The sequence below is a fragment of the Diadema antillarum genome, unplaced genomic scaffold, assembly GCF_040938485.1.
Source record: "Diadema antillarum isolate AM-2024a unplaced genomic scaffold, OU_Dant_1.0 scf00000132, whole genome shotgun sequence".
NCBI lineage: Eukaryota > Metazoa > Echinodermata > Echinoidea > Diadematoida > Diadematidae > Diadema > Diadema antillarum.
The window spans coordinates 412,213-425,168 of record NW_027271021.1 but is presented as its reverse complement, the minus strand read 5'-3'; the positions used below and the strand labels follow the sequence as shown (position 1 = coordinate 425,168).

Here is a 12,956-nt window from a genome sequence, read left to right as displayed (position 1 = left end):
TTCTTTGACCTTTGACCTTGATTTTTTGACCTATATTGTACATTTTGCTACAAAATGCTACTCCTTCGCCATTTCTAACCCGATTTCGATTCCGTTTGCTTTATGTGATGGCACTAGGTGAGGGCTTCAAAACTTCTACACAGAATTTTGACCTTTGACTTCTTTGACCTTTGACCTTGATTTTTGACCTATATTGTACATTTTGCTACGAAATGCTACTCCTTCGCCATTTTTAACCCGATTTCGATTCCGTTTGCTTTATATGATGGCACTAGTTGAGGGCTTCAAAACTTCTACACAGAATTTTGACCTTTGACTTCTTTGACCTTTGACCTTGATTTTTGACCTATATTGTGCATTTTGCTACAGAATGCTACTCCTTCGCCATTTCTAACCCGATTTCGATTCCGTTTGCTTTATGTGATAGCACTAGGTGAGGGCTTCAAAACTTCTACACAGAATTTTGACCTTTGTCTTCTTTGACCTTTGACCTTGATTTTTGACCTATATTGTACATTGGCTACAAAATGCTACTCCTTCGCCATTTCTAACCCAATTTCGATTCCATTTGCTTTATGTGATGGCACTAGGTGAGGGCTTCAAAACTTCTACACAGAATTTTGACCTTTGACTTCTTTGACCTTTGACCTTGATTTTTTACCTATATTGCACATTTTGTTACAAAACGCTACTTCCGGCGGGGACATATGTTACGCACCGCGTAATTTCTACTTTTCCTTGTTTTACTGTGAACAATCACCCATCTTTCTTCAATTCATTCGAATGTCCCTGAAAGTTGAGGACACCTTCCATTCACCAGTAGTGCCGCTCCATGGTCATGCAGTAAATATTTTAAACTAGTTGTCAAATAGAATGATAATGTGTCCATATCAGCGGAGTTTAGCCAGTTTTTCCCGAGTCATTTGACACAAATCATTTATTTGTCTGTGGGAAATGTTTGCTGTCACAAGCCAACCTTCTCAAGAAGCATCTGTCAAAAATGTTAACAACAGTTATGATAAAATTGTTTCTAGACTAAACCATCTACAGTTATGGTTTACTGAGAAAAATAGTGATATCTCCTTATATTTTAGGCTTTATTGAGAAAATTTTGATATGGTAGGATGTTTTGTGATACAACTGACCTACACATATGCATCAAATGTGATAACTCAAAATTTTTTTCAATTCCTGCTCCCAATGGTAGACAGTACCTTTAATTTCTTTCTTTCTCAAGATCTCCGCCGAATCAGAAACGAACTGAAATACATTTCTCATACCGTGAGCTTCTTTGTCATTCACAGACTCTTTTTTTTTTTTTCTTTCATTTTTTTTTTTTTTTGCAAATTGTGAACAAGCTAGACAACTCAGTGATGAAGCAGTAGGTATGAGTGTCCAATGCAGCAAATCACTTGTAGAGGTGGTGTGCCACTAAAATGTTGTATGAATTAATTTACCATACATTGTATGTAGCACACCCTCCATTTATAACTGCATTGGCCTTTACAGCAATCCATTTCTTACTTGTATTTCTACTCATTCATTATAACTGTGTCTTGTAGACTTAAATGCAGTGGAATGGAAACTCTGCCGGGTAAAATGTACCTCGTATTGACTTCCTGTAATCGTGCACTCACCTTAATTCATACGTAGCACCAGATTTTATCCATTAATGATAAATCACTCACCCTACCTCTTCCTCCCCCCCCCCCCCACCAGCAAGATGCAAATGATACCATAGTAAGGTACCACCTAGACAACAAGTAGGACAAACAACCATTTTCCAAGTGTCATTAGTTACGTTCAGACGACAAGCCCTAACCTCAAGGTTAAGCTCTTGCCCCCTAACTTCGACGTGCGTCCACACAACGAATCTTAACCTCGAGGTTAAATTCCTGCCCCTGTGAGTGCGTTGATTTTTGTGTCCACACGGTGCTTAACTACGAGTGGGGACCCCCCGCGGCTCGTGGTTAGAGCGCTAACCATAAGATTTCTCGTGGCTCTTAACATCGAGCTAACCTCGAGGTTAGCTAACTACGAGTGCGTCTTCACAGTCCCTAACCACAAGCTTAACCTCGAGGTTTGGGCTTGTTGTCTGAACGTAACTATTGAGGTTGTGCTATGGGTGATGAGGTGGCTTGGTCGTTAGCAAATCAGCTGTGCAATCAGATGCCTTTGGTTCAAGTCCCAGTGAGTCTAGCTGAGTAATGTTTTGTGTTGCCATGCCAAACCTTCCAGTAAGAGGCACATTACTGTCAGATGGGGGCCCCAAGTGTGAGAGAGTCAACACATACAAAACTCCACTTCACTTCTGTTAATGAGTAGAGTAGTGATATAGTCAACCCCAATTCCCCTCCCCCTCAAAAACAAAAAAGAAGAGAAAACAACAGCTTGATATAAAACAAAACATCTATACAAACTGCCATATCATCAAGAAAATACACGAGCAATTGTTTCTCGCAATTATTGGGCCCGAGCAAATATTTCATGGTCGTATGAATTCCATGTAATTCCTTCTTTCAAAGACTGATTTATATGATTTTTTTACATTTCAGCACTTGATTTCTTACAGAGAAAAAGAGAGAAAGTAATTTTTTCAAATTATATGCATTCTTAGTTTCCCATGTGTAATAGCAAATGTAATATTGCATACACTGTGTCTCAAAGCAAGATTAAGTAGAGCTCGCATTGCATGTACATTAGCCAAACAAGATAGTCCACACAGGACATAAGTGATGTGGCGAAAAAAAAAAGAAAAATATTGGAAAAATGTTATGAGTTTGCCAGCTGTAGACGTGATGTTTGTGGAATGTAGACTTTACCTATTGGAGAAGGGCAACACCAATAAATCACTCTCTATGCTGCAATGCAGTATATGTTTCAAACGTCCAAGTGATATACAATTTATATCACTGTGTCACGTATATGTGTCGCTCTTATCCCAAGAGCTGATGCACTACATTCTGGTAGTGTATAGAAAAGCAAATGTTGGCAGTTTTGATTTCAACAACAACAACAACAACAAATACTTTCCTCGTCCTAACGTTCGATATTCAAATGAGAAAGGTTTCTCTGGTTGCAATCGACATTAGAATGGAGTGCTTGCTATTCGGACTACTTGGGATACAATGTTTTGTGGACCATGTGATTTGATATACTCTATTTCCCATGCAAATGTAAATATGATGTAGGACACATATCTTATCAGGAAAGATTGACCATGATATTCCAATTATTTATTGACTTACTGCATAGGAGAGTAAACAATCATTTCTTAGGTCATGCATCATACGTGTGGTCTTCATTTTGTATTTTGTAGAGGTCATGAAATGATATAGCTCTACCTATTTTCACATAATTTTGAGTACATGTGCAAGTGGTCCTTTGCTCCAATGTACATAGAAATCATGATTCCTGTGTATATTGTAAGAGATGTATACATTCAGAATGCATTTAGATTCTTTTTTACCTCTCAGAAGACATATCATTTCATGTATCATTACTACTGTCATGCGAAATACATGTGTAGTGATCATTGAAAGCGTGTGCATTTGTCCTGTGTTTATATTTACATATAACACCAGTTTATGCAGATCCCGGTTTATATGTGAAAGAGATTTTCCGTAATCAAAAAGGTCAGCATAATTCCTGTCACAAAGAGAAGATGCCAACGCAATTATTTATTAAAGGTATCATGAGCTGAAGAAGGTGCATCTGCATCTCATTCACAAGTTGGCCGTAATATACGGAGTGATTATGAGACAAATGAAATGGTACTAGTTTCATCAAAATAAGGCTTAAGATAAGACAGTTAAGAAATGTTCAGGTTTCTTATGTTTTGTTTTAGGGTGTTTTTTTTTTTTTTTTGGGGGGGGGGATTTATTTTACAAAATTTTGATATTGGATGCAACCACATATAGGCCTACAGGTAAGCTGAGGTGATGATGTCATCTATCCCATTTATTCCATTTATTCCCACTTAAAGCCCAGAAGTGTCTGCTTAATATTATTGTGAAAGTCATGTTTGTGGTCATATAATATATATGTGTGTGTGTGTGTGTGTGTGTGTGTGTGTGTACGTGTGTGTGTATGTGTGTTTGTGTGTGTATGTGTGTCTGTGTGTGTGTGACAGAGAAAGATAGGCCTACAATTTTTTTTTTCTAAGTGGCCATTTTCAGTTGCAAATAAACCTCTCATGCAGAAATGGGTAAGCCTACACAATACCATGTCATAGAAGTCCTGGGACAAAATTCTGTAATATAAAAAAGTGTAGGTCCGACATGTAACAGCCAACGACTGCACTCTCTGGAAGACAATCTTGTCAAAAGGAAAAGACACACCTGCCGCCAGTTAATAAATGTACTCCCTTAAAGAGGAAATCCAGTCCAAATATAAGTTAGTCTGATAAAAAAGAGTAAAATTTTACAGGTTCAACAGTACAAATTTGACTGAATTCAAATGAAAAATAAGGAAGTTATGAAATTTTGAAGTTTTGATAATTTCTCCTAAACAGTTCTTGTACAGTGGGTATAGATATGCAAATGAGAGAGCTATCCATGTCAAAACCTCATAATTTTGCATTGATCGTGTACAAAAAAAAAAATGATGAAAATTCAATGTTTTGTCATTGAAGTCTGAAACATGACGTTATTCCTGGTTGTATAACTTCATAATAGTGATCAGTAAAAGATAAAATGAGGATTTGAGCCTCAGGCATAATTGCGTTTGAATGAAAAACGGGAAATTTCAAAAATGTATGTACAAACTATAATGGTAAGTTGTGAGGGAATGACTTGCTCACTTCGCAATTTGCATATGTATTCATATTGACTGTTCAAGAACTGTTTCCCCCAAAAAAAGCAAAACTTAAAAATGTTAAACTTCCTTGTTTCTCATCAGATTTCGATCGAAATTATAGCATTGAACTCATAATATTTTACTCTTTCTTATCAGACAAACTTATATTTGGACTGGATTTCCCCTTTAAGTGTATTTGTGTATTCGCATGGTACAGATGTGTAACCACTAAATGCTACACTGACAGAAGTTTACAAAGTGTTAGTCCTACTGTGCATACTGTTCAATATTTTACGGAATGACTAGGCCCTGATTTATCATAAGATATAATCGATTTTAATTTCCTTAACACACAGGCTGCCATAGACTCATGATTGAAATCAACTTTATAGTCAATTTTAACTCTTCATAAAACAGTGTCCGTTCTACTTTGTTCCCTTAAAGGTGAACGTTCGTGTTATTGATAGACTCTTAATCGAGTTTATTGGCGTCGTAAATAAGGCTTAGTTGTAAAACCCGGTTCTAGAGCGATATACCGTTTGGTTTTCCCTGACCCTAACCCTAATCCTAATCCTGAACCTGATCCTCAACCTCACCCAAACTCTAATGCCGAACTTAAAGGGACTATACAGTAATGGTTGAGGTAAGGGATTCATGTTTTGAACATTTCTAAGTGAGATAATGAGAAACCTCTCATGAAATTTGAAAGACCATGTAATTTTAAGAAGGATTCAACGTTTATTTGATGAAAATTGGTTTTGAAATGGCTGAGATATCCAAAAAAGTGATAATAATAAAGGGCGACAGGCCACAACTTTATTTATTAGGATCTCTTTGTTTCACCTTGTTTTTGGATATCTCAGCCATTTTAAAACCGATTTTCATCAAATAAACTTTTGATACCCTTTAGAATTGCATGCTCTTTTACATCATTCTCATAGAGAGGTTTCTGAATATCTCGCAAAACGTTAAAAGCTAAATCCTCACCTCGACCAGAACTGTACACACCCTTAAACCCTAACCCTAATCTTTAATCATACGTATCACTAGCAGATTAGCCGGGGTTAATTGTCCTCGGGGGTAATTGCCCTGGTACGATAAAAACCAAGTCGGGATTGGATGGGATCAACCATCCTCCATGGAGAAACAAAGAAACACTCAAACAATCACTTTGATGATATAAGTGCGTAGAGGGCGCTGTTATGTAGTCAACAGCAAAGCCCAAAGATCATTCCATGAAGGGCTCTCTGTAAGAACAGAAGAGTGCCAGAGGAGACTCTATTCAACAATAGAGTCAATTCAACAGCCACCGATTCCCTCTCCGCGGCCGTCTTTATGGTAAAAGGACCTATCTCAGCCTGGCCGTTTACTATGATGATAATAATAAAAACAAACAAACAAGGAAATTGGCTTTGACTTCTGGGATATTTTTCTTGATTCTGTAGTTGAGTCATTAAACTTGAGGTTGGCAGTCAGTTTTCTTCCGGAATATTCTATACTTTTCAAAATTTATTATCCGATGATTGTCTCGTCTCAAACTTTCCAAAAAGATGTTAAGATTATCTTCTATTTGAAATATACACCTTTTAGTTTGTCCTATTTACAGGTACACAGGTCATTATATCATGCAACCAATTGAACTCTGGAGTGTTTCTTTCATGTCTTTGATAATACTCTTTTGCCAAATTAATCACTCGGCAATATGAGTGTCTGTTTACACAGAAAGATGTATTTGGAGATTGCCAAATTAACCACTTACCAAAGTAAGAGCGATTGCTTTGGGCATAAAGCGTGTATTTATTGAGAGATGAACTCTTTTGCAAAATTGTCAAACACTCTGGTATCCACTTCTACTGTTTAATTTGGCCAAAGGGCGTGTCTTGATCGATGTAATACTATGTCCTTCATAGTGCCCAGATTTCAAGCACATTCTTGTGTATTAATCGATTGAAAGATAATTATAAGATACGCTCTCTTGCCAAGCTTTTAAACGCTCTATATCCGTGTTATGCATCAGATGGTGTGTCTACAGATACGCCATTTTACCAAATCAAGAGGAAGAAAATTGCACGCAAGAAAGGAACTGACAAATGACCTCCCCCCTCCCCCCCCCCCCCCACACACACACCAAAGACAAAAAAAAAGTTCGATAGATTGTGAATATTATTGAAACGAAGATTTCTGCCTTGAGAGCATACCAAAACGAAATATATTTAGTTGTATTATGTAGTGATTACATATTTTTACACCCTTCTACCAAAACACGGCCGCGCTGATTAAAGGACAAGTTCACCTTCATAGACATGTGGGTTGAGTGAATGCAGCAATATTAGTAGAACACATCAGTAAGAGTTTGAGGAAAATCGGACAATCCGTTCAAAAGTTATGAATTTTTGAAGTTTCTGCTCAGTCACGGCTGGATGAAAAGTATACTATAGCTTGTGATGTCATATGTGTACAACGATATAAAGAAAGAATAAAGAAAATTCAACATATTTCCATTTTTCACGCATAACAAAAGAACACTCGACTTTTCTCTTTCAGAAGGCAGGGGGGATTATATTTCCCTTAACATACGTCAGTGACAAGTCGAAGAAATGTGCACTTTATTCAAAAAGTAAAGTTTTGTGAAATTCTCTTTTTATTTTCTCTTTTTTATTGTTGTACGCATGTGACATTATACACTGTAGTAGTCTTCTCATCCAGCAGTGACTGCGCAGATACTTTACAAATTCATAACTTTTGAACGGATTGTCCGATTTTCCTCAAACTTTCACTGATGTGTTCCACTAATATTGCTGCATTCCCTCATTCCTTATGTATATGAAGGTGGACTTGTCCTTTAACTTGTTGTACAATATGAATACCGGGTCTGTAAATCCACCGGATCAGTGACAACACTATAGGCCTAATTAACTCTTGCCGAAATTCCTGATTGCAAAATGTGAATATAAATATATATATATATATATATACATATATATATAAGATATATAGTTATGTATACACACATATAATATCTCGTAATTGATATTGCCGCAGAACTGGATTTTGTCATTCTGATAATCGTTAGATCTAGTTTCCTTGGCATTCACATGATTAAATAAGGAGTCTTGTCATGAAGGAATACGCCTCTACACATTGGCGCTTGACCTAGATAAAAATCATACATGTTTTGGGTTATTATTATTATTATTATCATTATTATTATTGTTATTATATTATTATTGATGTTGTTGTTGTTGTTGTTGTAAAATGTCACTGTCAAAGGAACACCGTAATCCCGCTACAGATGGGATGTCTTTCTCATGCACAGAACAACGCACACAATCTTTAAGCCCATTGGCGCTTGACCTTAACAAAAATCGTTTACATTTTTGTTTTTAGTTTGTTTTTGCTTGTTTTTTTTTTGTTGTTGTTGTTGTTTTCTTTTAAAATGTCACTGTAAAAGGAAGACTAATCCCACTATACAGGGATGTCTTTCTCCCCGAACAACAGTATCTTGCATGCATAGGAGCGCAAAAGGTCTTGATCCGAGGTCACCGCTTCGAAACTATAATATCCAAAGGTCTTAGTTGAAGGTTATCAAACTAAACCCTACACATCGCCGCAGATTCCTGCGGATAATCCATCAATTTTCCAACACCGCTGTATATAGCGTGTCATCGCTGTTAATTTTTAAATACCCACCACTCATCAACCGAGGCTTTCGGAAAATTAGGCATGACTTCATAGAGCAAAATGGTTGATGCATGCGCTATCAAGCCTAAATCACTCACAATACGAGATCAGAGGTCCAGAGGGACTCATCAGTTCAACTCTGTTTTGCGCAATGGTGTTCTCTCTCGGGTCGTTCTTTTCGTTTCGCTCGTGTGTCTCAAGATGTTATTTTGACGATTTTTCTTTTATTTACTTTTTTTTCACCTCAAATGTGCCAGTGGTGCTATGGATGATAAGTTTTCTTCTTTTACATTCTTTCCGCCAAAGTGTGTAGGCCCGTCACAGGTGTATAAATGGCATTTCAGCGTTTATTAACACGACATAGTGTGTCCAGACAAGAAAGCAGTGAGCAGGTCATCCTTTAGTGTGCGACCTAACTGCAAACATTATTAGAGTTGAGTTTTTTTTTTAAACCATCATATTGTCCTCTTGCCTTTCTCACATTCTAACACTTGATAATAATAAACGTGCATCTATTATGATATCAATCTATGACGGTAAACACAGAATGTTTGATAAAGTATAAGGCTATGCCAATGACAGACTCCAAACAACTTCGTCTGTCTGTATCAAGTGTATTACATTAATCTTCTAATACATAAAGATGTCTTTGAAGGCACCGACCCCGCAGACGACATTATTGTGTTACGTTTATGTCATGTCGTCTTAAAGCAAACAAAAATAGAAGAAAAGTGAATCTGCCGCGTCATTGTTAGGCTTCGCTAGCTTTTATCATCTATATAACAATCAACGTGTTTCATTCGAGACAATTTGAATAATAGACGATGATATGCCTGTGGCAGACATTTTATGATGATTTTATTTGCTCAAACGCAAGCCAGATACCATCCACCAACACTCTATCTTTCGTGACGCCGTTCAACATAAACGATCTCTTTGACACCGTATTTATACTTGATAAAGAGTTATCCAAAAATATGACTTTATAAAACTGTCGATGAGAGACCGAATGATGCGAACCGTGGCAATGATATTTCAAAAGAATGAGCTTTAAAGCTATTCTTCCGTGAATGGCGTGCGTGCATAACTAGTGACGTCGTTGTGTTTATGACAACCCAGTCCATTCGAGAAAGATCTTGTTTGCGCTCTTTATTCGATTAAGAATTACAGAGGACATTAATATGTTTCTGTTATGTTGACAAAAAGAAAGAGAGAAAGAAAGAAAGCAGCTGGTCATTGATTCGAGCATCGAAAAGACGACACAGCAAAATGACCGTCGCTATAATGTTATGATAACCAAACGGAATGTCTTTATGTACGACAAAGCGGACATTCGGCCTATGTGGACGACAGACAATGATTGTAGTGACACCTTACTCACACCACACCATTAATAGCTGATGGAATCATATCAATATTTACAAGAGTATTATTGTATATAGAAAAGTCACAGAGCAAAGAAATAAGGGGGCATATCGCGATAGTTTGATAGAACGGATTTTTTATTAAGATGCATGAAATTCGTATAAGATATATTGAAATTGTGCGCAATAGAAGTCCGTATATAAACTATTCTTAATCAAAGAAATTTTCTTTAACTATACCTAAGACTCGCTTCTGTTTTTAATCTACCGCACATCAAAAGAGCGGATTAAAACACACAGACACACATGCACACACATACAATAGCATCATAATTTTAAAAAGCTTGCTGAAGTGGACCATGCCGTTTTTCAAGAAAAGTAAAATTTTGCATGTTTCCATTGGATTATTTTCCCCATTTCTACTTCGTAAATTGGAGCTGTTCCAGTCCAACTCGTATACACATTATGTTGGAAAGTATGGTATAGGCCTACATGGCATGAGCTTTCTGTTAGCCGTCATACTATGCAAGATAACAGCACTTCGAATAACGCAAAGTTTTTCTCTTATGATTTTCAATAAGTAGGCCCTACGTGGAATATGTCGTTATGAGAAAAAAAAAAATACGAACATTAAAAGACAAGCCTGATTTATTTGTGTCATCAGCAACAATAGACGTTCAAGGTGACACAAACTTGGCACACCTTATTGTTGGCCCTGGTTCAGTATAGTTTGCAGCCGGTTTTTGGCGCCCATTCAACAATTTGTTCCCTGCAAATCAGAGTCGGTTTCGTTACCACTCTGCAAAATGCGAAAAGCTCATAATAGTTCATATTGCTTTGTAGCGGAGTTATTCCGGATTATATCTCGTTTACCAAACTACTTACAATGTGTCATCATGATAGACCATAGTGCGCTGAAATACTATTTGCACACAACGATGAAATGACTATGTTATCAGTGATTCCTGTGTATGATGAAGATCTTCTTTGTCATTCATTTTGTCTCTGGTGCGACTTTCTAGTCACTACATCGTATACCAATGATGTGATAAAGCAGGATGTAGTATCAGGATCGGGCGGTGATAGGGGAAGGAGAGTTCTGGCAATGGCATGATTACGATAACTTTACTGCAAAGTATAAAATGATAGGAAAATAGAAAATAACATTCAAAATTTATCGGGACTGCGACTTCTAAAGAGAATACAAAGAATAGCACAGATGATATCATTAAGAGACAATGTAGGTAATGAATAAATGCGTCACAACTGTGTGTGTCACATCTGAATGAATTGGAAAGTACACTGGTACTTGTAAAATTTGTTCCTTGCTGATTTTTACCTCAGCTTCAAAGCAAAATAAAGCGAAACGAAGGACTTTCTTGTGTATTTGTACTCTCAGTTTGATGAAAGTTCTTACGGTTTCTGTTCAAATGATATGTATTCCTAGATTCACCTGATTCAAAATCTTCTGGCACCGTGCTGTTTCCGAATGACGATTTGGGCTTTACGTGACGTCACTAAGGTCAGTCACGGTTCATCTGCATATTCATGAGCCTGTTTGACAGAGTACTAGAATATGGCGACAGATGTAACACTAACCGGACGAAAAGCGTGGTGGAATTTACCCTTTTTCTCAGCGTGTTTAGGACTGCTGAGCAGTTCTACATCAGGTATGAGATCTTAGACATATATTGTAGAATACTGCATGATTTGTTCCGTAACAGTGCTCGTTGAATAATCAGAAAATCTCGCTGAATTTGTTGATTTTGGCGGTGTTACTACTGTACGTGTGAATATGTACGGTGCATGTAGCGTAAACGAGTAATGTATCCACGGAGCCGTAGCCGTCTGCACAGCGGTCCGTCGTAAGGCAGGCAGGCAGTTCGGTTTGGTTACGGTGCATTGCTCACAGAAACTGACACGAAAAAGAATTGTGTTTAGACCCTATGCAGTGTCGTTTGGAATCACGCAGGCTCTTATAATCCTAGGAAATAGTAAAGACAATCCGCGACACTAGCAGTCTTTTTGAATTGTTTCTAATGCAGTATCTGATGGCATGAATGAAGTGGGAATTGGCAAGACCTAGGCAATGAGCAGATGACTATTGTTTAGGCGTATTTTCAGTGGAGTAGTGTCATGCATGCATGGGACTGTGGTAATGTTGCTGGTGTGCAACAATTGTGATGTAGATCTGTCTGTGGTTACACTTGTAGGTTTTAATAAAGCCATGGTGCATGGAAGCCATTGCATTGTAGTGTTAATAATACAGTGTAAAGAGGTGTAGAGTTTATGTTACAGTGTCAGTAAATTTGCATTTCACAAAGTCAAAATCACTCAAACTCTCCAAGGAAGTCGTAGACTCTAACTTGTCTAAGTTCTAACGTTAGTAAAGTCTAACTATCACAGAGCACATGCTCAAACTCAATTTGGGTCTAGAACTCGTTGATATAAACTTAATGCAAACATTTAAAGTGACTGAGTAACAGATTGCCAAGTTGAGGAATAGAATATGACTATGCATGGAGTGTAGATAATATACTGAGATCTTGTTACAAAATACAGGTGATTGTGACCAACTGGAAAAAGGAAAGAGTGAGGTGAAATTGGAATAGTACCGGTATACAAATATACCAGGCCTGAAAGGTTCTGATTAAAACTAGTGTGTGCGTGACGTGATTGTAATAGAAAGAAAATAGTACTATTGAAGTCACCACAGGCACATAGTTTAACAAGTGCCTCAAATATTAAATGACCTAGATTAACTGTGGCAGTATGCTGCCGTGCACCCGTTCACGGCAGGTACAACATACTCGGTAATAATAATATACAGAGCCTAAACACAGCAGCACACTCTGTACACGCACACTACCAATCAACAAAAATCAACTGATAAAGTGAGAACAATCTCCGACAAAAGTGAAATTTTCTCACCTAAATGGCAACATATCGCATCCAAAATTTTAATTTCGATACTTCTTAATATAACAGTTAAGAAACAAGGGTCTAAGAAACTGTATTTTTTGTTGTTTTCCCGATGTTCATGGATTTTGAAAATATACATGTATCCTCATGTAAAATAGAACTTTTGTGAGCTGATGTGGGCCGACATTTTTT

At 37.3% G+C, this 12,956-nt stretch overlaps 1 protein-coding gene across 1 annotated transcript in view; it reads left to right on the top strand.

The window, feature by feature from the left end:
* Window positions 1-11,417: 11,417 nt before the first annotated feature.
* Window positions 11,418-12,956, top strand: part of LOC139720718 (bone morphogenetic protein receptor type-1B-like) — a 90,617-nt gene continuing 89,078 nt past the window's right edge. The window contains exon 1 of the mRNA XM_071632073.1: window positions 11,418-11,512. Coding sequence (XP_071488174.1) covers window positions 11,419-11,512 — 94 coding nt within the window. The 5' untranslated portion in view covers window position 11,418. The remainder of the gene's footprint in view (window positions 11,513-12,956) is intronic.